Here is a 27,535-nt window from a genome sequence, read left to right on the forward strand (position 1 = left end):
TACTAAAAATATCGCTTAAGTGTATACTTACAATGGGTGAACTTTTTATAGCATATAAACTATATATTAATAAAGTGTTTTTTTTTTTTTAAAGAAAAAACTTCTGGGGTTGGGGAACCAGCAATCTGAGTTTTAACAAGCCTTCCAGCTGATTCTAAGGTATATTAACGTTTGAGGATCACTGCTCTAAAGAGACTGTTTAAACCAGAGGAACCTGAGAAAATGTCATTGATGTTTAAGTCTCACCGGTTTCCTACCCAGAGTGGTAGAGAATCGTGAAGACAATTACATCCCCTAAAGCGAACGAGTAACTACATTTTCCTTACAAATCTGAATAGCATGTGTGTTGAGTTTGATATAGAGCCTACACTTAGGGGTGACCCTGAGGTTCACATCTGTGTCCAAAAGGACACTTCCAGCTCAGCACTTCGAGGTTCCTCAGGCACCCAGATGCACCCTGACCTTACCCATGAACACAATCAAGCTGCTTCCTGCTAAAACTCCTTTTGTGGCTTCTTATCTCGTCAGTTAGAAATTGTTTCGACCTCATGTAACAGAAACCTGGTTATGCTTGTTTAATCAAATATAAGTTTATTTTCTTCATGGGATGGAAAGCCTATTTCCAGTGAAAACCATTGTTGGTATCTTACGTATCTTACAGCAATGTAATGTGCATTTACTGTTTAAATATATGCAATTTGAAGATGTGAATATAATTGGGCCCAAGCACACTGTTTTCAAAAATCTCCCAGGTGGTTCTGAGGTGCAGCCACTGTGGACAAGCCCTGTACCCAACCCAGGTGCCTCTGATTTACAGCTGAGTTCTAGAGAGAATTACTCAAGATGATACAGTGGGCCAGAGTGGGCCTGAGCCCAGGCTGTAACTGCTAAACAGAGACCGTATGACAGGTTATAGCCAAGATTATTAAATATACAGCTAACTCTCAATTATAGTTTGCAAATTTCTAATCCCAGGCTGTTCACTCCTGTTTACTAACAATATAAATTAATTTTTAGAACTTTCCCTCTCCAACTTTCAAAAATGCCTCAGAGGGCTTCCCTGGTGGCGCAGTGGTTGAGAGCCCGCCTGCCGATGCAGGGGACACGGGTTCGTGCCCCGGTCCGGGAAGATCCCACATGCCGCGGAGCGGCTGGGCCCGTGAGCCATGGCCGCTGAGCCTGCGCGTCCGGAGCCTGTGCTCCGCAACGGGAGAGGCCACAGCAGGGAGAGGCCCGCGTACCGCAAAAAACAAAAAACAAAACAAAAAATGCCTCAGATACTTCGCGATTCTGGGATATAATCTTCTCACAGTGTTTACTGGTAATAGCTTCCAGTTTTTGGAATTTACTAACATTAAATATATGCAGGTAGGACTAGCTAATACTGCCTTTAACTGTTTTTAATTTGCTTCCTAGTTATTTTGTTTTTATTTTTTGGCTGTACCATGCAGCATGTGGGATCTTAGTTCCCTTACCAGGGATTGAACCTGCACCCCCTGCATTGTAAGCGTGTAATCTTAACCACTGGACCACCAGGGAAGCCCCTGCTTCCTAGTTATTAGTGCATTTATTTCTTAGCATTTAAAAAAGCCTCTCTTGGGACTTCCCTGGTGGCCGCAGTTGTTAAGAATCCGCCTGCCAATGCAGGGGACATGGGTTCGATCCCTGGTCTGGGAAGATCCCACATGCTGCGGAGCACCTAAGCCTGTGCACCACAACTACTGAGCTTGTGCTCTAGAGCCCGTGCGCCACAACTACTGAGCCCGCATGCTGCTACTGAAGCCCGTGCGCCTACAGTCTGTGCTCCACAACAAGAGAAGCCACCACAATGAGAAGCCTGCGCACCGCAACGAAGAGTAGCCCTCGCTCACCGCAACTAGAGAAAGCCCGGCGCGCAGCAACGAAGACCCAACGCAGCCAAAAACACAAATAATAAATAAATAACTATTTTAAAAAGCTTCTCTCTTTGTACTTTGCTTCTTTTGTATTTTCCCTAGTTCTGACATTTTCCTACAATTCATATAAAAACATATTTTTCATCAACAAAGGTCTTGGTGACAATCCCTTTGTGATGTGTGATGTGAAGGAAATTAAAAAACTACTTATTTCCTGAGCATGAGGAAGGTGTAAAGGAGGGAATCACCTTGGGATTACAGAAGAAAAAAATGATTTGGGGAAAGAGAGAGATGAGATAAAGGAGAAAGGGGAAGAGTGAGTCCTAAGAAAGGAAGGAGAGGAAGAGAAAAGGACGGAAACGCCAGACCGAATTCCTGGTCTACCTTCTTGCTTACCTCTTAACCACAGAGGTCCCCAAACACCGATTTTCATCCCCAGGAATGCCAGAATGACACACGGTTAACTTAGTCATCCGCACAGGCTGCCTTAGAAGCAAACAAATACTGTTCAACATCACATATTCATATTCCTTAACCTTGCTCTAGAAGGAGGGGTAAAATTCTGGGTGGAAGCATTTTCTTGGCAAAACACCCCCCAGGGGAAATATGGCCTGAGAGGAACAGAACAGAGTCCTCTAAAGTGTGGGACCCCCTTGCCCAGGTGTGAGGGTGGTCATAGGAATAAACCCCAGGGGTCCTCTAATCCTGCATGACACAAGCCCTGGCACTGACCCAGGCTTTGTCTACATATCTCAAAAGAGGAGGGACTCAGGATCCCAGGGCCACTCTGTACATGGGCTGCTTTGTTGGCCAGCGAACTGAAATCTGATTCCAACTTCCTGGAATTTTGAAGCCAAAGAGAAACTCTGGCCTTGGGCAAAGACCCTGTGGCTGGAATTTGCACATTTATGCAATTGCCTAGCACAAGTCAGCTATCTGGGAAATGCTAGTAAGTACAAGCAAAATTACAAATATGTATACTTTCAAGAGGATGATAAAAAAATGTGGATTGTATATCTCTGACAGAAGATGCCTTTGAGTCCAAGGGTGTAATTCAATAAATAAGTAATGGACAGCCAAGATGTGGCTGAATCAGCTTCTGCCTTGTTTCACTCTGGCCTTGAACTACGTGTCAGTGTTTCATCATCCTTACAACTAAATCCTCCCTACAGAGCATTAGAGGGAAATGCAGATTGCATTGGAGTTCATGGGGAGATGGGAAGGATTTCAATCCCACAAAACAAAAACAGAAATCCCCAGTAGCCAGAGCTCTTCTCCCTTAGGTGTGTCCCTTATTGGGTCCCCTTGACTCCAAGTTTCTTTTCGGGATGCTTTCTCTATCTCCTCTTTTGAGTCAAGTAGGTCCAGCTCTTGCCCTCAACTTGCATACTTCACTGGGCGTGAAAAACACCTGCAAGTCAGAGTTTCTCAAAGTGCCAGCATCAGCGCTACCTGGGCACAAGGTAGGAATGTAAATTCCAGGTTCCCACCCCAGACTCGCTGAGTCAGAAACATAGCAACCTGCAGTTTAATGAGTTTTCTGGGTAAGTCTAAGGCATGCTTCCAGGTTAAATTAACCTCACCTCTGAAAACAGTTCACTCATCTTTGTTATTCAGGCAGCCCCGAAGGGAGGGAAGATGAAAATCCTTCTCTTGATGCCCCCCTCCCCAGCCCCCTGGTTTATCAAGCTGTTCTGCCAACAAAAGTATGTGTGTGTGTTGGCGGGGGGGAGGGGAATTCTCATTCTAAGCCAAACTGTGGCAGACAAATGCACATCTATCGTAAAAAAATTTTTTGAGAGAACATTAGTAAAAGTTTAATTCGCACTCCCCAAAGGTACCCACCCATAGTCTCTTGTACATCTTTCTAGATTTCTGAGCGCACAAGTAAATATGTTTATACTTTTAAATAAAAACCCACAGAAGTAGTTTGTACTGTTTGCTCATTTCATGTTTTTGAAGTCTTGTCCTTGAAGGATAAGAAATACTCTGAGGTACGGAGGTATCATAAATTATTCACCCCTTCTACCCTTTTCCTTGACATTTGGGGCAGCAGAGTCAGACAAAACGCAGAGGTATGGAGAAATCAATCAGTTGACATTCTTTGGTATTTTCACGTTTGCGGCCTTGCCAAACAGGAAATATTCGAAAAGAATACACAGTTCTGATAACCAAGGAACTCTATACGTTTAGGACTACGAAAATTGCGGGGAAGAAAAGGTGAGACCAGGGACTGAGATGTGTCGACTTTACATACCCTCCGAAACCCAAAACACAAGACAATTAAAAAGTAAAAGCTATCAAAAGCACCCAGCTTGACAGTCCCAACTTCTAAAAAAACAAATGCGACAATATTATGAACAAAGTCAGTTATAACTAACTACATTTCCAGACAAAGGGACTTCAGATCTTCAAGGCGTGCCGCGTATACCTCATTTTCCTTATTTTGTGTACTGCAATCCACGGACTACACCTTTTGGAGGAGAAGAGCTGTTGTTTTTCGCCGTTCCAGGTTTCTGGGCATTTTACGGGCGCCGGGCGGGGGGAGCCGGCAGCGCGAAAGGCAAGGCGCCCCAAGCGGCCCTTTGACCCCGCCCCCGGTGATTCCAGGCCACTCGCGTCCCGTGGGGAGCGGGCTGAGAACGCGGGCGGCGATTGGTTCCGGGCCAGGGTGGGCGGGGTTCGGCAGCCCGACATATAAAGGTGCCGCGGCTCGGCGCGGTGCGGCGTCCTCGGTTTGCGTCGGCATCTTCGGCAGTGTTTCCCGCTTCTTCTGTGGTCTTCGCAGTGGACCGGAGCGCGTCCCCGTGAGTCATGGCGACGAAGGCCGTGTGCGTGCTGAAGGGCGACGGCCCGGTGCAGGGTACCATCCACTTCGAACAAAAGGCAAGAACCGGCGGGGGGAGACCGGCGGCGAGGCCGTGCACGCACACCTGTGCCCGCGAGCGGCCGGCGGGGCCTCGGGCCGACCTCGCCACGCCCCCGGCGCGTGGGTCGGCGGGTCGGCGCCCCCCGGGTCCTCGGCCGTGCGGCGCCCTCAGAGCCGACAGCCGCGCGCGGCCGCGGAGTGCTGAGTCACCGGGCGAGCCCGGCAGCGGCTGTGCGTGGCGAGGCCTGGGCGGGAGTGTAGGGAGGGAACACCCGGCCGGCCCGGTGGGTGCCGACCACCGCGAGTTTCGGAAGGAGAGAAAGCGTGGGAGGAAAGCCGGTTGCCCTGGCGCCTCCTCGGCGTCCGTAGGCCCGGGCGGAGACCTGAGGTGCTGGAGGACGCTGTGGCCCTTCTTGCGGGCTCAGATTCTGGGTCCTGAGATACCGCGGATGCTGAGTTGCGCAGTCCGAGGCCTGGCCGTTTCTTGAGACCCGGGGGTGGCGGATGCGGCTGGGCCGTCTGGGTCTCGTAGCATCCGTATCCGTTTGGGACTTTCCACCTTGAACTCTCTAGTTTAGGGGGTCTGCAGACTGCGGCCCGCGGGCCTAATCTGTCCCGAGGCGGTGTTTGTACAGCTGTCGAGCTGAGTGGCTTTTATATATTTATGCTTTTATATGTTTGTGTTTAAAGGGTCGTGAAAACAAGAGTAGGTGACAGTGATCCTTTACAGGAAAGTTTGCCGACCCCTGCTCTAGGTCAGGGTCATCCTCTAAGGGCAAAGAGGACGGCCCTGGTCAGAGCTCCAAAAGCCAGAGATCTAACAGCCTCCATGGTTGGGGGTTTTCCAGAGGAGCGATTTTTAACTCTGGGTGCACAGCAGACTCATTTGGGGAGCTTTTAAAATACAGATACCAGGGCTCAACTCCGGATCAATTACATGAAAACCTGATGGGATGCAGTCTGAGTGTTGCTCTTTTTAAAGCTTCCAAAGTGGTTCTTAACAGTGCACGGAGGATTGAGAATTCCTGTTGGTAGAGGGTAGTGGATGAGGTTTGGAAGTCCAACGTTAGGACACCTAGAGTATTTCCATTGCATGGAATTGTCATTTCTGTGCTTGGAGCATTCGTTTAAACAAATTCCCTGTAAAGTGACTTTGAAATTTCTCTACCCGTGGGCCTGTTAACTGAGATGGAGGTGGATAAACCCCTGAACAAATCTTGTAAAATAAAGTGTACAGACATACTCATTGATGATACTGCAAAACACAGGTGTTGTGAGGAAGGTGCTTGTAATAAGCCTGTCCCCCCAAATCTTAGTGAGGTTACCAGTGGGTGGAAAATTGTTTATGTTGGCTTGTTAATCATGAGGGAATATGAATGAGATTTAGTCGTTAAAGTGGTTTATGGAAATGTGAGAGGACATGCAAAGTAATCTAGGTAAGTGTCCCCCATCTGTGAGATTTAAACGAGAGAGAGCTTATATTTGAGCTTAATTTTTTCCTTTAGGTGGTTTCCAAATTTTCTAGAAAAGGGTCTTTGACATTTGACTGAATTTTGCTGTTTTCATTTGCAAGACTTTGTTTTGTCCATCCTCTCTCCACTAGAGAACCTAAGAAGCCTCTGAGGGATTCTTTCCCTGTGGCCACTGAGAAAACGGCTCGTGGTGTTGCATTCAGAAGTTAAACTGGTTTTTCCACCTTCCCTGAGCAGCTTCTATGGCCCCTCTTTTAAGTTCCAGCGTCATTTTGGTGGTGCTCTTTGTACCTGATAAAGACCCTTGGATATGCAGATGTATTAAATTGACGATAAACTGTATTTCTTGGCCTATTGAGTGTTTAAAAGTTTGGATTAGTTTCCAGTTTTCAAAAATCGTAAATTTTCACCTATTAAGTCCAAATTCTTAGCTTCTCTTGAAAAATCTGGAGATCTGCCCATACTGAGCCTTCATTAGCCCAGGGCAGCGCTGTGCTGGACCGGCTTACATTCCTCCTGCTTCCCTGACCTGTTGTACTCATTTGAGACAATAGCCTGGTCCCTGCAGGGTTGTACCCAGGCAGCTCACTGTTGAACTTCTTGTGCTCTATGCATTACCAATTAAGTGGAGGCTTGGAAGAACCTGCCATGTTTGTCTGTCTGTGCTCTTGATAACATGGCATGTTTGGGGGAATAACTTTCACATTTGGGGTTCTCCAGAATTAAAGGTTGTACGTAGAAGAATCATAGTGTATCTGTTCTCAAAAAGAAACACAAGAGGCAGCAGTTGCCAGGCCACTTCCGTTGAGCAGTGGTATCTAGCCAGTGGAAAGTACGATCTTCAAGGCTAACACCTCTTGTAACTGTTGGCCCTGGCTTTTTAAAAAACAAAGACTCTGTCGTGTGTTACTATATGGTGTGGATGCTGTGTCTATTTCATTGTACTTCCTAAGATCTTTTTGTAGCTGTAGAAGTAACTTCTTTGATTTCTATATGTAGCATGCGGTACCATTATCCATCCACATTGTCTGAATTGCAGTGTGTTTTTTTTCACCTGTTTTAGTGTTTCATTGTCCTTTCTTTTTGGTCTCCGTAGTGGAAAGGTTATCTAGGTTTCAATGCCTAAAAAGACTTGAGAAAGCAGTACTTCTGTTTGGACTAGGATCAGTCCCCCAGGGGCAGTGAGGTAGGATATTTTCTGGCTGTAAATCAAAGATATCCACGCTGGAAACGGGTAAACACCCCTCTGGTGGAGAGTGGAGAACAGGGATTCTAGGGTAGCAAGTTGGATATTGTTTTTCTTTTTAAGGCAGATTTGTATGATTGCTAACATAGAAGAGTGCATGAAGAAAGTAGGGTGCTAAAAAGTGTATGATGTGCTAACATTTGGGTTCAAAAGTTTGATTTGTACACATACACTCACTATGCGCAAGTATGACGTATTCGAAGTATTTACATAATAAACAAGAACTTATTCATATTACGTATGAATAGAGTAGCTTAGCAGCTTGCTGGAGGTTCACTGCTAGAAAGTGGCGGACCTGGGATTTGGACACAGATTTTTCGACTCCTGAGTCCATGTTCTTTTCACTTTCCTGTGAGCGGTAAAGATAATTCAACTGTTTTCTTTGTTCAGAAGCATTTGCTGTCTCAAACTTCTTGCACTTTTCTTTGAATAAAGGAAGATGGGACGGTCGTGGTATCGGGATCCATTACAGGATTGACTGAAGGCGATCATGGATTCCATGTCCATCAATTTGGAGATAATACACAAGGTGGGTGCTGTGCTGGTTTAGTGACTGACAGTTATTTCACCTAGTAAGATACACTGAGTAGAGTTACCCCCAAACATTAAAAACTTGTGACAGTTTTTTTAAAAGTTAATATGACTACTAAAGTCGATCTCAGGGATAAAAATGGCTTTTGACTCTTCCGTGTGGAATGGAAGGAGAAGGAGTTGATGTTTTGTGTCATGATTATGGGTTGATTATGTAAGAGTCTCAGGTGTGTTTTAAGTAAAAACGCAGCTTCTTTCTGACCTTCCCCTTTACTCCCAGGTGTTGGTGAGCTGGGGCTTGAGGGCAGGTGTGGCAAGCGGGGTGCATTTATCTGCATAACCCTGCGAGGTAGCTCTGCGCCTCTAGCCTAAGGGCCTTGCGGGGGGGGGGGGGGGGGCGCAAGGTACAAACTGATGAGGGGGTGTAAACTCTTCACACTTTGGATTGTGCTTCCATTTTCTCAAGTTGGGTTTAGAAGCAAGTCAACAAAAGCTTATGGGTTAAAGTGCCATATTTGAGTAAACTTAGTGTTTAGACTTTTTATGGTGAGAACTTAATTCATTGTGCTGGAACGTGTGTGTGTGTGTGTGTGTGTGTGTATTGGAGTATAATTGCTTTACAGTGTTTTGTTGGTTTCTGCTGTACAGTGAAGTGAATCAGCTATATGTATACATATATCCCCTCTTAGAACTTGTTTTTAATGTTCCATAATTTGGTTTCTGTAAATAGTGATTTAATGATCAGATTTGATCCATTTCAACAATTATAAAAAGTCCTGGGACTTCCCTGGTGGTCCAGTGGGTAAGACTCCACGCTCCCGATGCAGGGGGCCCGGGTTGGATCCCTGGTTGGGGAACTAGATCCCGCATGCATGCTGCAACTAAGAGTCTGCATGCCGCAAGGAAGACCCGGTGCAGCCGAAATAAATTATTAATTAAAAACAATTCCTCAAGTCTTTTTTTTTTTTTTGGTTTTACTGCTTCTGCTTTGGGAGGTGATTGCTCTGTGGCTTTGACTTACTGTGCTACTTTCTGTAACCTGCATGTCTTCTCCCTGGGTAGAGAATGGATAAAAGCTGTAAACAGGGGAAACTTTCTGTCAGCTGTTGAATGAAGAACCATGTCATGAAAGAGCCTCCTGCATTGTTGTGGTTGTGTTCTATGTGAATGCTGTTCCCTGGTGCACTGGAGTGCCATTTTTACAGAATACAGTCTGAATGCCCCAGAGTTGTGCCGGGCAGCAGCCCTTGGATTAAGGTGCTGTTTTATATTCTGCACGCACCAAGTAAAGGCCATAAACAGGAGAGCTGCCTGGTAGTATGTTGCTGGGGAGATAAGTTTTTTGTAGTTGAGGTGTGCTGTTGTCTAATGAAGTAGGATCATAATCGTGGGATTTTAACAGAAGAACCACTGAAGATCAAGTCTTGGCCTTCTCATTTTACAGGGCAGTGAAGAAACCAGAGCCCAGAGAAGGGTATTAATTTAACTTCACCAGTGTTACACAGTAGTTAGAATGTCTTTACTCCCTGCCCGTTTTGTTTAATGTGTTGCTTTCTGTTTTTATTAGCCTAGAAGTCACAGTGTGGGTCAGTACTTTCTCCATTTGAGGTTTTTAGCAATGACCAGTTTCTTTTGAGAACTTACTTTGGAATTTTGATTCATAATTTAGCACTTTTTTTTTTTTTTTCGTAAACAGGCTGTACCAGTGCAGGTCCTCACTTTAACCCTCTATCCAAAAAACACGGTGGGCCAGAGGATGAAGAGAGGTGAGTGATCTTAACTCTTTTTGAAATAATAGCGACGGCTTTGAGGGGGCAGTATGGGTATATGACCTGCAGATTGCATGCTAAGATAATTGCACCTCTGCTCTTGAGTTTGTTGCCCCCATGTAACCCCTTGCCCCCAAGTGCTGGAATGGCTTACTCCTTGGGCTAAGGAATTAAATAGGGACACTTAAAACGATTTGGTTTTGTAGCATTTATTGAATATAGAGCTCATACAAGTGTCAAAGGGATCTAATACAGGAAATGTCATGAATAACAGTACTGTCAACCACTAGCAAAATAAACCATTGTGAAACACTGGAAGGTTTGTAGATAAAAATTTGATGTTGAAAATTCAGTGAGACTCCCATTTGTGTTTGTTTTCTGAGAGCCTTTCAGGAAAATATTAAATTTAAGGACAAGGATTAATTTATTTTTATATCAGAGGCCTAGGGGCATAGCTCTGCCATGCCAGGAAATAACAGGCGTAACTTAGAGTTTACCCTTTGGTCCTTTACCTGTGAAATTAGAGGTGCACCCCATCCTACCACTCTTCCCAGAGCATTGCTTTATAGACTTGAAGCCTGTGTTTGAAGAGCTGTGTGTCTAGAACATCTAGTTACTTGTTTTTAAACTTACATGTTTTTCAGCGTTTTGTCAGTCTGGAAAAGTGGGTTCTATTTGATATAGACTATATCCACCTCTTAGCCCACCTTTACATATCTGACTCAGTCCATTTTTAATTTAGCTCATGAAGTAAAGTTAAATAGAAACCAGTCCTAATCCCTCTAACGCTTTTTCAATGTTAGGCATGTTGGAGACCTGGGCAATGTGAAGGCTGACCAAAATGGTGTGGCCGAAGTGTGTATTGAAGATTCTATAATCTCACTCTGTGGAGACCATTCCATCATTGGCCGCACAATGGTGGTAAGTGTTCACATAAGAAGAATATGCATAAAATTACTTCTAACACATGGTCACATATGTTTTCATGATTTCATGATTATTAGTCCTGGTTTCTAAGGATCCATATAAATTGTACTTTTAGTTCAGATTAGGAAAAGCAGTTATTAGATGATGACAGTGAAGAAGAATTAATGATCTAGGTCAGTTAAGAACACTGTTTTGCTAAGATGCGGTAATAAAGTAGATTACATTAGATCGTATTAATTAGATCTGTGTTACAGAAACAGGAGTGGTCTTCATCTAGTTGGCCAGACTTTCTTGCCACTGCTGGGTTTCCCCCTTGTAGTTAACCAGAGCATCTTAAGTCTGAAATCGGATGGACCTCAATACTAATTAATACTCATTCATGTCTGCAGGTTATCATCACTTGTTTAATATGTGGGAAGCAGTTGCCCCAAGTTACGTAGAGCTGCATCTGGTTCATACAGAACACCACCTAGGATAGGCTCCCTTTTGCCTGCCCCAGAGGACAGTTAACATTCAGTAGACACCTCCTTTCAGTTGACCCTTTTATTCTTAGAATTTTCTTCACCTGTAGTTGTGAAGCAGAAAAATCACATATCAGTGTTTGATGAGCAAAATTTAAAATACTACTGCTCGAATACGTCGAGATATTTTTAGGATTACCTCGTTTATGGGTCCGTAATTAGGCATGATTTTGATGTTCTTTTTTGTTTACTTTTCCCCCCCAAAGCAATTTATACAATAAAAGAATGACTACTGTAACTGAGATTACTAGAATTTCTCGTGTTGGATTCAGCATGTGGCAGCCGTGTAACCTATTGTATAGGTTTTTTTGTATTTCATTTAGAGATAGCGCTGCTTACCTAGTGTTTGAGGGTAACTATTTCTTTGCATTGTCAAGAAAAAGCTTTGAGGAGTAGTTTTCTACTTTTTACTATTAGATTAAATATTAGTATACTTTCCTCCTAGTAAAATTATTTTAACATGTCATTTTCTAATATTAAATGGTTCTTAAGTCTTTGGGTATTGTTGAGAAGATATGATAATTGCTTGATAGCCCTAAGTTAATGTGTTCTTAAAATTTTTTAAAGGTCCATGAAAAACCAGATGACTTGGGCAGAGGTGGAAATGAAGAAAGTACAAAGACAGGAAACGCTGGAAGTCGTTTGGCCTGTGGTGTAATTGGGATCGCCCAATAAACATTCCCTAGGAGGTGGTCTTGAGTCCTAGTAACTCATGTTATCTTGCTAGTTGTAGAAATTTAACTAGAGAAACATTAAACACTGTAACCTTAAAAGTGTATTTTGTGTGACTTTTAATTGCTTTAAGTACCTGTAATAAGAACTGATTGATGATCACTTGAAGATTTGTATAATTTTGTAAGACTCATACTCAGTGTCTTGTTTCAGTGGTCTCTGTATTTTGCCAAACTTAGTCACATATGGATATTATTTGTCTGAATTTCTTCAGTTCTCAAGCCTGCAATAAACATTCCCTGTGGCACTACTGTATTTTGAGCCTATTAAAGTATCTAAATTGAAATTCTAAATTAGCTCTGATACTGATACACAGAGCTTGAATGGAACAGATTGAGTAATATGTTGACGGGTATTAACTTTCATAGAGCTCTTTTTTGAAAGTGTTTGTTTTAAATGAGCTCAGAATGTTTAAAATGTTAGCAACTGGTACATTTAGCTAAGACTAAGCTGAACTTTAATCTCAGACAAATAGGCTATCCTTTGTTAGCTTTAGGGAAATTAAAGTGGTACCTTTATTTTAAAAAGTAGATGTTGCAGTTTAAGAGAGCCCTTTGATAACTTTCAGTGAAATTGTGAATGGCAAGTTAGTTAGAGCTTCAGGTAGCTGAGAAGACTTACCTACCTGTCAAATAGCACATACTGCATTTTTGTAGAACTGTGAACGTTTAGTTTATAATAAAAGTAGAGGTTGGCACAATCTGCTTTCAGATAAGCTCCTTAAAGAAATACATTATGCCACTGTAAGGTGGAAGCAAAGAAATGTTTGATTGTGGGTTCTGTTTGTTTAAATACAAGAACTGACACACCCAGTTAGTGAATTCAAGTCTGTTTCTCTTAATGGAAATAGGTACCTGTAAGAGAAGGCTTTTAAGTGTTAATCTAACTCAGGTTTGACGGTGGGTTATAATAATATTACTTCTGATAGGGAAGCCAGATAAGCAACAGTTTTGGTTGGTCATAAATTATATGATGGACTTTATCAAGCGAAGGTCACTTAGGAGAGGAAAAGCTAATTTAGAGTAAGAATTTGTAGTGTGTGTTTGTTTTCAAAGTTTTAAATTGGTGATAACAGTATGCTCACAATAATGGTTACAACTACCATCAGGTAGGGAATTTAAAAACAAACACTAACAAACAGATTTCATGATGTACAGTTTTGTTACATAAATGGGATAAGACTCAAATACAGGACTTGCTTGTGTCCTTTAAAGCCTCAAGTGTAATTACTACCACTTGGTACTTTCGGGGTTTTGCCATGTGCAAATAGGGTGACCTTAATACTTTCAATTGGAAATACAGGGCTGCGAGTCCTTGAAATCTGAACACTAATCAATCAGGTGTATTTCTGTTTCCAAAAGCAGCTTCAGCTGGGACTTTTAAACTTCTCAGTGGGCCAACATAAAACAGGATAAATTTTATAACTCAAATCTGCATATATGAAACCAGATTTTCTCTTACTTTCCAAAGGCAGGGACTCAAGAACACTGCCCTAGATAAATACCTTTCCCCCCATCAAAACAAAGGTCTTGCTGCAGAAAACTCAAAACCAAAGTAATAAAGCAGCTTCGCGCCTGGGGATGGGGGTAAAGAAAAAAGTTATCTTAGGCACACTGAAACAATGACAGTTTAAAAATGTGATTTAAGAAGAAAAAAGCTTCAAGGCCGAAAGTACTAGGATTATGTTAACGGTCTTTTCCTTGGCACTAGGTAAGCAGCTTTGTGTAACTGCTTTTCTGTACTATTTCAGGTATAGGTCTGATTTGACTTTGGATGTCTTCATGTAATAGCTCTTGGATAACCTACGACTATTTTTCCTAGTTAACCCAACAATTTTAAGGAAAAGAGAGAAAGTACTTTGTAAGTGGCAAAAAGTTCAGTTTACCTCTGCCCAGCAGGGGACTTTAAAAAATGGTAAAGAAAGGCAACAGGCGAGGCTTGTATAGAAACAATAGGTTGCATTTAAGTCCTTAAACAGGTAAGACCATAAGCTTTTAGGATGCAAATACTAACCTTGATTTCTTTCACCCTTTTGAAAAATTTAATGGGATGGTTAAGAAAAACACCCAACCTTCTTTCTAAATAAGTAATACCCAGGCAATCAGATAATTTATAGTACAACAGGTGATGTTGGGGTCCAGTTTTTCCCCCCAGCGAAAAAAATTTTTTACAATTATTTAGGGCAACATTTACCACAAAGTCAATGGCAAAAAAAGAAGACCTTGACTGAATTCCAAAACAAGCTTTTCAGTTAACATTAAAACCACTAACCTTTGCCTTATGATTGAAAGGCTAAAAATAAAAAATATTACAAATGAAGTGTTTGAGACTAACTACATAAAGATGTCTATTTCCATCAAATATACAAGTCTAATTTAGACTCCAACACAGTATTAACAGCTCAAACTTTGATGGTGAACAATCCTTTTCCACCTTAATGCAGTGTAGGAAGAATAGCACACATTAAAGTTTGTTACGAAAATAGAGTTTATTAAAAACATCCCTATTGTTTTTGAGGAGCTTTCACCGTTACCTTGTCTTAAATTAAAAAAAAAAAATAGAGAGCACTTCTAATTACGATTTGTAAACTTTTTAAAGTCAAAACTTTTAAAAAGTTACAGCAAAAAGGGTAATATTTATTCATATTTTCAGTATTTTTTGTTATTTTGTGGCTATTTTTAAATAGAAGGGAAGCAATCAAATTGCTTACAATTCCCCACCAACTACTGCGGGGCTGTGATATAGCAGGAGCAGGTATAATACAGCATCTGTACACGTCAAGCTCTACGCTCCAGGAAGTGTCACTGTCACATGTGGACAAATTCCAGTCTCTAACGAGGAGCCTCGGCTGCTGAGCCAGAATCCTTTTCAGGTTCAACGGGTGAGGTAGCCTCAGCAGGTAACTCTTCAGAAGGTTTTACAACTGCAGACTCAGACTCCCCCTTATCAAGTTCTGAAACAGTGTCTACATTTCCCACTTGGCTAATGGGAGGTTCAACGGTTTTGTTACCGCCTGCCCTGTCTGTCACCTCAGGCTTCTCCTTGCCTCGGTTTTCCTCCTTCTCTCTACGAGACTCTCTATCTCTAGAATCTCTCTCTCTGTCTCGATGCCCACTAGAGCGTCTATTTCTCTCTTCCAAGTCTCTGTGCCTGTCCCGGTCAGGGCTCCTTCTTCCCCACTCTCTCCTTTCACGATTACTATTCTCTCTATCATCATTACGGTTCCCATACCGTTCCCGGTCATTTTCCACCCTATTTCCAAAAGATCTTCTTCCAAACCTTTCTTGGTCTCTACCTGAAGTGAACTGCTGCCTGTTATCGTTTCTAAACGGCTGTGGCTGCGTCGGCGGCGGCTGCGGTGGCTGCGTCGGTGGCTGTTGCTGCGCCTGCGGTGCCGGCGGCGGCTGCTGCTGCGGCGGCTGCCTTCCGTCTCTGTCCTCGGGACCCCCTGGGCCTGGCCCTGGGCCCCCGAGCCCTGGCACTCCACCGGGCCGGACAAAGGGGCCGTGGGGAGGAAAGGGACCTTTCATTCCATGAGGCGGAGGCATCCCGAAGCCCCCGGGGCCTGGTGGCGGACCTCTATGCATCATATGCGGAGGCATGGGACGAGGTGGCATCAAAGGAAAGCGTGGCAGGTGAGGTGGAGGCATTCCTGGCGGGCGCTGGAGTGGGATCAGGCCAGGTCGGGCACCAAGAAGACCAGTGGATGGGGCCTGGAGCCCAATTACTCCTTGAGTACCTGCAAGGCAATAAAAATTAAAGTCTAAATAAAATAACACAGAAGACAGCATATTCTATTTCCAATTATTTCCTGTGGGGCTTGAAGCAAAATGAAATTCAACCCCAAACCTTCAAATTTCATACCGTTTGCCTGTCTACCTAGCAGAAAAATGTGATGGCCCAGTAACAACGCAGGGCAAGCAGTCCTGGAGACACACACTATGTATACACATCTACCTAATATAGGTACAGGTCAAAATAAGCTCCAAAAAGAAATTGTAATATACCAAATTTTGGAAAGAGTATGTCAGAATCTCCTTCTATAGCCTTGACTAGTAGCTGTTTACCACTCAAAATACTTGAGAAACACATGTGCGCTGAGATAAAAGAAGTAATGAGATAAAGAACTGAACTATTTGACCCAACTGAAGGTCATTTCAGGTGTACTCTTAGAAGAAAACTTCTTACTCTAAGTCTTAATTTGACTTTTTACTAGGAAAAAATGGGGTCAATGACCCAGAAAATCCAGTGAAGAGGGAGGTTTCTTTGATTCTATGTCATTACAATGCTTTGTGCAGTTATTACGCAGTAAGCATTACTTTAATGTTTATAAAATAAAGATCCATGCACAAACGTAGAGTTTATTTTTACAAGTCCCTCTTCAAAGCACAGCATAACGTGTAAACTGCCATGCCGACATGACTGCTGAACAATGCTGCGTGCCCAGCCAGTCGCCTTCTATTCACTTCCCCAAAGGTGGCAAAACGGATGAAGTCAGTGCTGCCGCTGAAAGTGACAATGCCTTTATTTCCCATTTACAGGGCTGTGCTTATGCTGTAAGAATCAAATCCAACCCATCATTTATAATGCCATGGAAAAGGAGGATCTGTTGTGGTTCACAACTTAAGTAACAGGTATCGTGGTCTCTCTCAATTTATTTCTCTGCAAATATAAACATCACAAGGCAAACACTATGACCAACAAGTTATTCTAATAAAGGAAAACGTTCCAGATATTGTCAGAATGTGCCATTTACCCATGTACTGCAGAAATGCCTTTGAGCAAGTTGTGCGTTATGACCATCAACTGGCAATGGTGAGAAAAATGCTTGCGTGACACTGACAGAAAAACCACCAGAGAGCAAACCCAATACTTCATCTTTTTGTCCCCAGCATATTATTTTATGTTTACAGTTTCAATCACTTCCACTCACTTTAGCAAACCTTTAACAAGTCCTATTTGCTCCTAGATTTTCTGTATAAACAATTAATACTAATATGACAGACAAGAATTTCTACTTCAGTTTTTGTTCCTCAGGACATATGGTCCAATGCTATTCTGTCAGACTTAGGCCCCAAACAGAGTAGACTGGAAAATGTTATGTGCATCAGTTTATAACTCTTAACATGAAGACTCACCGCCTTGGTATTTACTTAAACAGAGTACCTTCTTTTAAATGCTTAAAGAGAAATACCATTCAGTGAAAAGGATCTCACATAGGAGCAACCTTGGACACATGCCTCAGACATGGGGATAGTAATACCTGCCTCTTGTGGAGATTAAACGGGATAAAGTACACAAGCATGAGCTCAGAGCTTGGCACACAGTTAAGTGCTGAAATTATTATTCTACGCATCTATTTTGACAGATGATAATTATCCTAACACTAAATATCTCACTTAAACACATTTTTCTTTTCTGATCATTGAGATCTTACTGGCCTCTCCTGGTCCCCCAATATCCACCACTGTTTAGAGTCAAGCACTTTGGTAACTGGGGAAAAAATTATGCTTCCATATGTCAGGCGTAAAGTTGAGAAATGCTAATTACCATAGTGAAAAGCCAGAAATGATGAACTGGATGAACAAGGCCAAGACCCCATAGACTCTTTACACTCTCCTTAGGAAATCCCAGACAATGAACTTATTACAGAGCTTCTACTATTATCTCAGACTGATATAAAATTCATGGCAAACTAACATTCTTCATATCATTTAGTGAACATATATTGAGTACATACCATACAAGGGACAACAAGGCACCTAAGATATGTCCTTGCTCCCACCTTTTAAAGAAATCGTAGAGCCGCAACATAAGCAACATAAAATGTGCACCCACGTACAGCCTCCGTCATTAGAGTCATCATATAGAGAAGCACACTTCAACAAATTGAACTTTACTTTCCCACCAGCTTTACTCAAGGATGAAACCGGTAAATGTTTACTCTGTTAAATACTTGTTGTGCCACATTCCAGTACCTAACTATATGCTCAAGGGGCCAATGGCAAGTTTTAAATAACACTAGAAAAATGAGGAAGGGGTTCAAAGCATCTTATTGTGACAGAAGAATTAAATTCAGATGAACCTTTAAGAGGAAACAGACCTTTGCAGGACAATGGCAAGGTCCTATTCCCGATTTCCCCATAATGATGGCTTCCTCAGCTACCAATCTGACAGCTGCCAAAGGAAGCAAGGCCAACCTCAATCTTGCACAGAAGAGAGCAAATGGGCAATCATTCTTTATAAAATATAAACCGATCTCTAGCAACATATCTCTGAGTTTTTTATAACACGCATTTGAGGGTACATACAGGTTCTTTTAACAGGGTTAACTTTTACAGTACCCATATATTTAAAACTCCTACAAAGCACATTTTTTATAAAGAGAAAAACATAGCCTAATTCATCTATTCCATATATGTGGATATTTGTATTTGGGATTTACTTAAAATATTATTCAAATTCTTTCCCTCTCTTGTAAATAAGCTGATTTCCTTTTAACCCTTTACGGACCAACAAAGCTTACAGATTCCCCCAACAGAATTCCCACAGCTCCAAATGTTGGCCTTCAGGGCACAGAAGTGGTGGAATTAGATATTTTTTTCTCTTCTGTTGTTTTGCAGTGAACAAAAAAGTACTGCTTTTATAATATTTTATAATTAAAAAATATATCAGGTGGCATAAGCCCTTGGTAGGCATAAGAGCTAAATTTCATTTTTATTTTTATTAGGAAAGCTGTCATGATGCATATACCAATGGAATACACAGTGAGTTACCCAAGTCTAAAGGACATTCAAAGCAATTATTCATTTTGTTTGGAAGTATGACGTGAAATACCTGACAAGTTTTCTAGAGTTAAAAACTTTAAAAAATTCATTTATTCATACATATGTTGAACATCTAAGCTTTACATTATTAACATATTTAATGTGCTGGGGATATAAAGATTTAAAAAAATAATCTTTTCCTTCAAACAGGACATAACCTAGTAGAAACAGACAAATGTCAATTGCTATAGGAGACGGCACACACTATTATGGTGACAAAGGTGGAACTGACAAAGTCAGTGTGTGTGAATTTGAGCGGGAGTCCCAGGGGAATGTCTGAACTGGGTCCCAAAGGAAAGGAAGAACATTCAAGGCCAATTTAAGGAAGGACATTACTGGTTAAAGAGAACAGCGGCTTCTGGAAAGGCCTATTATATTATTAGCAAAGTGAAGCAGTAAAGTGTGTTGTTCTGAGAATTGCAACAGAATGTCTTTTGATGAGAATCAAGGAGAGAAAAGATGAGGTTTATTATTGAAGCAGCAAGAAAGAATCTGTATGAATACAGATTGCTATCCATTAAAAAAGAAAAAAATGAGGTTTGGAAGGCTGAACAGTTAGGCCGGGGCAATCCAGGTCTTACATGCCATGAAAAGGAACCTGGACTCTGATCTAGAGTGGTGGGAAAACCACGGAGAAATTTTTACCAGGGATGATCCTCATGTTCATTTCTGAAAGACCCCTCCAGCAAATAGCATACAGGAAAGGAAGGAGGCAGAGGACACTGAATAGTAGTTAGGCTCTTATTCCAAGAATCTAGGGAAAAGAGGTGAGAGACAACTGAACGACGTGCAAGAGATGAAGAACAGATTTAAGCCCTTTAGTAGGCAGGACCGGCAGAACATGAGATGGAGGAACATAGCTGCTTCGAATGAGTGGGTGGATGAAGGCATCAACTCAATGCAGGAATTTAGAAAGACAAACAATTTTTGGAGACAGACAACAAATTTTACATGTTAATAGAGTTGGAGGGGCCTAGGCTACACCTGGTGGAAACGTGCTGAAGTGACTGATTAAATGTACAGAGCTCAGAAGAACCATGGTGTTAACTTATCCAGAACATGGATGAAACAAAAAAGGGAAGAGTTCAGACCTGGGGAAACTCACACTATAGACAGAAGACTCCAAATTTCCTAATACAACAAGATTTTAAGGCAGACCAAAAAAGTGACAGCCCCAAATGTCTCTATTTAAATTCAAGAAGTCTAAGAAATACACTGAAGTTTAAATAACCAAGGCTATTTCCTATGATGAATCAAAAAAACCCACTTTCACAAAAAGTAAAAATCAAGATTAAAGGGGAGGTGCCAGTGCTTTCTATAGCGAAGACGTTGGTAATTATGGGAAATAAAGAACAGGTATGTTAAAAGATTAAAGGGGTGGTGAAGGAGGGGAAGGCTGATATCATGACTGGAGACCAGTGTGGACCTTGAAATGTCAGGAGAATGTTAGTTGAACCCTTTCATGGAGGATGTAAATTTAAGTTGGATCTTTCACACACAAAAAAAGGAAGGGCAGAGACAACATCTGAAAAGGGAAATCAGTAGAAAGGGCGGCTCTTCTACCTCTTCTCCGCCCATCATCTTGTCTTCCATTCTACCACAGCCAACGCCTCTACGAAGTCCTGGACCTTTCATTACAAGTAACTTTATCACTTCTGAATTCTCATTTTCAAGTACCCCACTCTCTGACCCTCTTTCCCAAAACAACCTTCAATCCCACTAGGATCAAGTCCCCAATGCCCTTCACATCTTTACTTTCCTCCTTACCTGTCTTGGAGTCCACGGTTCTCCCTTACCATGTTGCCTGGAAAAACCTCAACACTGGTTTTAAATGCAACTCTTCTACCTAACCTGCACCTGAATATGGCTGGGCACCACCTCCGACATGCTGACTGGTCTCATTTTATTTATAACTACAACCACAAATGCTCCCTTAATCCTGGCCAGCAATTCTAATTTCCCTAGTCAATTCACATTCTTATGTTTCTAGATATCTATTTCACATGTTCCTGTTTCTCCTTAATCCCGTCTATTCTTAGCTGGTTTTATATAGCTTCTGGGAGGTAAAATTCACATAGCCTACAATTCACCCACATAAAGGGTGTAATTCAATGTTTTTTTAAATATATTCAGAGTTGGGCAACCATCGAAATAAATTTTAGAACATTTTCATCATCTCAAAAGAAACCCTGTATCCATTAACCATCATTTCCTGTTTCCCCCCAACTCCATCCCAACCCCCAGGCAACCATACATTTTATTTTCTGTCTCTATGGACTTGCCTATTCTGGACATTTCATAAATGTGGAATCATACAATACGTGACCCTTTGTGACTGGCTTCTTTCACTTAGCGTATATTTTCAAGGCCCATCCACGTTGTAGCATGTATAAGTACTTCATTTCTTTTCATTATCAAGTATTGTTAAATGGAAATACATTTTATTTATCCTAGTTGGTATATTTGTTTTAAAAAAAAGACATTTAGAAAGGCTTTTTTAATCCACCTACCTACCACCAAATCTACCGATTTACCTGCACCTGTATCTGTATTACTCCTTCCATCTGTCAACATCTGTGCCCCACGTTCAAACTCTGAATCCATACCCTCACCTACATAATATCAACCTAGAAAATATCTCTTCTTTCTTGCAACAAAAATTTCCCCTCTACTGGGTTTTCCAATAATGAACATGCTAGAGTTGTCTTTTAGAAATAAACACGAAAGAACTGGCCTCACCTTCTATCTCCCTTCAGCTCACCGCCGCTTCACTGTTACCCTATATAGCACATCTCCTCAGAGAGATGTCCAAAATCATTGTATCCATTTCTTGTATCTCTCATTCTCTCCTGACCCTATCTATATATACTTTTGAACCCATCACTCCAATAAAACCACATTTCTCAAGGTCATCCAGAAGCCTTCATTTTGATAAATCCCGTTAGCAAGTCTCAGCACTCTTCTTTGACCCAAAAATGGCATCTGATAGTTGATCTCTCCCTCCTTCCTAGGAACTTTCTTTACTGGGCTTCCGGAATACCTTCCTCTACTTTTGCTTCCTAGCCCTCTAGCTGCACCTTCTCAGTATCCTTTGCTGGATGGAACAGAAGAGGACAGTGGTTAAAAAGCACAGGTGCTGGAATAAGTGTACCTTGAATTCTAGGTGCTGCCACATGGAGCTGTGACCTTGGGCAGGTCACTTCATCTCTTTATGCCTCTGATTCCCCATCTACAAACTGGGGATAACTGTGTTGACTTCAAAGAACTGTAAGGCTTAAATGACTGATATATACACAAACTCCTTAGAAGAGTTCCCATCATGTCTTAGTTCTCCGTATCATATCTTCGACTGCTAAATGCTGACGTTTTCCTGGGCTCATCCCTCTCACTACATTCCCTCCCTAGGTAATCTCACATACTCTGGTGGCTGTAAATATTGTTTATATTTGCTGACTACACCAGAATTTACATCTTTAGACTTTATTTACCAGTTGTTTAGTTGTTATCTGCACCTGAATGTCAAAGTTAAAACATCCAACATTTAACTTGACATCCTCATCCTAAACCCACTCCTCTTTGAGATCTGCCCATCTGAGGAATGGCAATTACACTCAACTAAATTGCTCAGGTCAAAAACATGGTCGTTCTTGACTCCTTTCTCTCACATATATATAATAAGGCCATTCTGAAGGCTGTATCTTCAAAATAAGTTCAGAATCCAAATGCTTGTTACTTCTGCTGTGCCATCCTAGTGCAAGCTGTTAGCACTCTAATCTCATCTACTCCAGCGGCATCCAAACCAGTCTCGTCTTTCCACTCTTACCAACGCCTGTAGTTTGCTTTCTATAGAACAGCCATCCATAATCCTTTGAAAAATGGAAACCAGGTTTAAAGTGTTTAAGACCTATACTTCTTGTTGTACTCTGGCCCCGACAACCAGTTCTGAACTCATCACCTGCCGCTCTTCCGGATGACTGCACTGCTCAACCCTCGCAGCCCGCTGTAGTCCCTCCAACAAGCCAAGTCTGTTCTCAGTCCAAGCTCCCCTTCTGTTCTCCTCTAAATGAGATGTTTTCCCTGTGTCTCTATGGCTCTTTCCTCTATTATTTCTCTGTATTACCTCCTTAGAAGCCTTCCTTGGCCATCCTATATAAAAGAGTACATCTCAAACGACATTCCTCCAATCCCGTTCTCTGCTTTACTCTCTTCACAGGAATAGCTTCATGGGAAATTATTAGTTTACTTACTATCTAAGTTCCCACTAGAACGTAAGCTCCAGGAAGAAAGGCCCTGTCTTGTCATTCAGGGATCTCTAGTACCCAGAAGGGTGCCTGGCACACAGTAGGTACTCGAGTAAATACATGTTGAACGTATGAATGAATAAATGGTGGTGGCATACGGGATGACTAAACTCATCAACAAGATACCTCTCGGGGGGGAAAAGCAGTGGCTACAAGGTCCAGGTCTCTCCCCCAGGGCGGTGAGTCTCTTTCCATTGTAAACCTATGAATATCTGAAATTTTGAGAAAAGCTGCAATGTCCTTTCACAACCGCCTTTTCCGCTCCTAGTCGCAGTTCCACCTTTTCTTGATTCCAAACGAATGAATGTCACTGTGGCATTGTGCATGGACCTAACTCAAAATTTGTTCATACAAGGAAAGATTTACGAGCCACTCTTATCTCCCACCAACGCCCTGAGAGCCCCAAGGCATATATATATATTTAATCATTAAAAGTGTTTTTTTTTTTAACTACAAACCTTCAGAAAATTGAAATAACAGTACAACCCATACATGTATTTCCTTAGCCTAGATTCACCAGTTAACATTTAGGCCCTAATTATTTTGAAAAGACTCCCAGGTGATTCTTACAGGAGGCACTGTGATGGGAGAAGGGGAGAATGGAAAAATGCGGAGCTAGTTTTCAAAGAATGAGAGCGAGCACATTTTAGACTGCATTATACATTACTATACCAAAAAAAAAAATCGTTCTTAGAATGGTAGCAAAAGATTGCTAAAAGAAAATTGAGTTTTCAATAACATACAGTGCAGGCAGACTAAGATGTGTATCTATTTTTAGCATGGGGCACATTATGTTTTGATACAATCTAATACATGAAAACCATAATTTCAAATAAAGAATCAGAGACTACTATCTCTTTAAAATGTCTCCTTGGATTTTTTGCAAAATAACATACAATAAGGTTTGGTCAATTTCCCTATGGCTCATTTATAGTCGTTTTTTAAGAATTTGTTTGTATATGAATTGCTATTTTATTGTAACTGGCAAAGTATAACAGCTGTGACTTAAGAGTTAAAGAGTTGTACTATTAAGAGTCAAGAAGCTTGGGATATACTGGTAATCCATCACTGAATGAGATCATCCATAGGAAATTTTATTTTCAATGTTAGCTGGAAAAAATCTTACCTGAAATTCTTCACAGCATTATCTTTGTCTACCAAAATCAATCTAGAGCCCAGAGTTTCTGCCCCTCCCACCTTCCTCAGGCCCAAAGAGACGTCAGAGAGATTTAAACTTAGAAGAGACTCTTTAGGCTGGAGTCCTGCAGCCTAGGAAGTGCAGAGAGAGATGGAGACAATATAAGCAGCTTTCAAGTTTTCGTGCAAGACCTTCTCCATGTTTTGTTTGAAGAGCTTCGCCTTCTGAGAAAATATAGTGTGTATTCATGCATAAATTCATACCCAAGGTAAATATCTGCTGTGGATCGATCACTATTAAAACATTCATTGAACAATGTTATATACAAAGTTGATGGCACTGTGATGAGTATTTGGGAAAAGAAACATAGTGGAGTAATATAATGCAATATTTAGAGTACCAATTCAAATATTTTAAAGCTTTCAAAGAACACTTTTAAAGGATAAACAAACATCTGGTAGACCCCTCTGGGTTATAATTTAACATAACCAATATTATAACAAAGTCTACAATAAGGAAGAATATTAAAATGCAACAAGTGTTTAAAAATTAGGTGTTACCATTAAAAAAACTTGAGAATTTTCTTCAGGTTTCCTTTGAATGTTATTCACACTAGTAGACTGGTGCTCTAATGTTCTAATTTATAGTGTTAAAAATTACTAATTATAAAAGTATCAAAATTCTAGGCAGAAAAATCTAAAGCTAAGTGAAATCACAAGTCAAATATCAATTTTAAAGTACAGTTGACCCTTGAATAACACAGGTTTGAACTGTACGGACCCACTTATACACAGATTTTTTTTTTTTCCCAGTAATTATGTACTACACGATCCGTAGTTGGTTGAATCTGCAGATGTGGGACCTCGGATATGGAGGGCCAACTATAAAGTTATGTGTGGAGTTTTTACTGCATGGGAGTTGGCGCCCCTGATCACCGCGTTGTTCAAGAGTCAAATGGAATTACAGAACTTGATAGTAAAATTATTCATCTTCAAGGCAGTCTTAAGGATCACAGATAGTTATTGCATAAAAGCAAACACGCCTGTTTAATTCACAAACCAATTCTGTCTACATAATTCTTGAAGTGTCCAAAGTTTGGAACATCATATGCCTGTCGAGGCCAGGCAAGGATGTGTGAGAATCAAGCACGAAGTATACATCATACTACTGCCTAGCGAGTCAGCCTGGAGGCTACCAATCTGTGACTTTTGCTTTAAATATCTGGTAACAAATATTATCAATAAGAAGCAATCTTACACATACCCAATTCTTATTTATAAATTTTACCATCATCTATAGCAGTGTGACAAAACTGTAGAGAATCTCTGTATAATAATAATTAATGAGTAAATGCAACTGGCAAGAGAAGAGACTTTAATTTTCCACAATAGGAATGAATCCGATTTAGCTTAATTTTTCCTTGAAAAGGTATTATGGATATGCTGGTAACACAATAGAGATATGTAACACAAACAAACATTTTTTTGTGTATTTTTTTATTGTTTGGAACACCAAAGTAACCCAAATTTCACATTTACAATGAAATTTTAAATAAAAATATGCTGTACATTGTATTAGAGATACATGTTATACAAAAGTTTGGAAAAGTAAACACATACACTTATACAGTAAAGAGAATGTACTGATGAATTGCTATCACCTTTAATATGCCTTCTCTCCTAAATGGTCAACAACTGTAAACTGTTTCCTTTAGCTTTTATGAAATGACCACTGCTCTAGCTATTTTGAAGTGTGAGGTACTAAGAACAGATTCCTTTAAAATCAAGTGATAATGAGTTATTATTGTGCACTGAATAGTTTTATGTTTTCAGATTATCAGTTACTAAAATAATCAAAATCTCCAAAAGATGGAGGTAGTTACCTACAAATCTGGCTGCGAGGGCTACTTCAGCCCAATTCAAGAAACAGGCAGTCATCACTCCCAAACTAACATCCACACTTAAGTCTGATCATTCAGAAAATTCTTTACACCAAACCATCCTTAAAGCACCCCACCACGTCCTTCATAACCAGGGCCTACAACAGAATTTTGGAAGATCTGTTTGTTGAAATCTTTTTTTGGCCCCTCTACTTTAAAAATATAATTGCCACATTTCAGAAATTAGGATCCAAGAACTCAGTTAAGTCTCAAAGATACATTTAGCTTCCATTGTAAGAAAACAATCTGAGTATCATTAATAGGAAGAATACAGATACCATATTGTGCTATTTAAATGAAATGCCACTATGACTAACACACATTTTCTCAGTAAGCCAACTGATGGAACTTTAATACATGTGAACTTATCTCCTGGTCTAATATACCATGAAATATCTGAGGCAACCATGCCAAGATACATACTTTCCTAAAAAGGCTGCTTCCTCTGCTGACAATTATAACAGTTTAAAATAAATCACAAGTAAGTAATATAATTTTAGAATTTCCAGTACTCTTCTCTAGGTATGCTAAATACCGTCTATGACATTCCTTACCTGTAATAAGCACCCACCATTCACTGAGTGCCTACTCTGTGGCAGGCCCCATGTCAGTTGTTTACATATGTTAGCCCAACTGAATGATCACAACACCCCGATGTGACATTTCATTCCTTTTCTCACAGTTGAAGAAACAAGTTTAGTATCACCTTCTAGGCTTAAAGTTTTCTGTATAGTATAACACTGCTTTTTATTATCATAAGAGAAAACATTAGAGCACCAAGAGAAAACGTGAAAGCATCTTAGTTCTAGTATTTTGTTACTTGGTTAACATCAACAATATTCAACCTATTTACTGATCCTTTAGTGCTACAATATTGCATGTGATTACAATATTCCTTTATCAAAATGATGGAATTGTGACTAGTCTTTTGGTTAAATCCTTTATTTGCATATGCATTAAAAAGTCTCATTTCTATAAAAGGTCAAATTCATGGGATATTCTTTTCAAGATTTCTAATTGAAGGAAAATGGAAGGCTCTCTTTCTCATGATTCAACTAAACTACTGCAGTATAGTTAAAAGTGCCTATTTTAACAAAAGTTTTCGTTTTTATGTTATGTCATATTTTAACCTTTCCAGATCTGGAACAGCCTTCAATTTTTCAATTTCTAAATTCTGTTTTATAAATTACAAAGATCATCATCAGAGGTGAAGTATAAACAGTCCTACACTGAAAACCAACCATCCATCCACTTACATAATAATGTTCCTGTCTCATGGAGCTTCCACTCTTGGGGGTGGGAGGAGATGGACATCCAAATAGGTATGTTAGATAATGATAAATGCTAAGAAATTTAATTATTTTTCTA

At 40.8% G+C, this 27,535-nt stretch overlaps 2 protein-coding genes across 2 annotated transcripts in view; one reads left to right on the top strand and one right to left on the bottom strand.

Annotated features, from left to right (window-relative positions):
• Positions 1–4,597: 4,597 nt before the first annotated feature.
• SOD1 (superoxide dismutase 1) lies at positions 4,598–12,213 on the top strand. The gene is made up of 5 exons (XM_065876900.1): positions 4,598–4,781; positions 7,918–8,011; positions 9,710–9,779; positions 10,586–10,703; positions 11,798–12,213. Exons 1-5 carry the CDS (start codon positions 4,710–4,712, stop codon positions 11,903–11,905), a joined length of 462 nt encoding a protein of 153 aa, XP_065732972.1. The 5' UTR covers positions 4,598–4,709; the 3' UTR covers positions 11,906–12,213.
• Positions 12,214–14,431: 2,218 nt separating this feature from the next.
• Positions 14,432–27,535, bottom strand: part of SCAF4 (SR-related CTD associated factor 4) — a 56,217-nt gene continuing 43,113 nt past the window's right edge. The window contains exon 20 of the mRNA XM_065875907.1: positions 14,432–15,701. Within this exon, the coding sequence (XP_065731979.1) occupies positions 14,794–15,701 (908 nt within the window). The 3' untranslated portion in view covers positions 14,432–14,793. The remainder of the gene's footprint in view (positions 15,702–27,535) is intronic.

This window comes from Phocoena phocoena, chromosome 4 (genome assembly GCF_963924675.1).
Source record: "Phocoena phocoena chromosome 4, mPhoPho1.1, whole genome shotgun sequence".
NCBI classification, from domain to species: domain Eukaryota; kingdom Metazoa; phylum Chordata; class Mammalia; order Artiodactyla; family Phocoenidae; genus Phocoena; species Phocoena phocoena.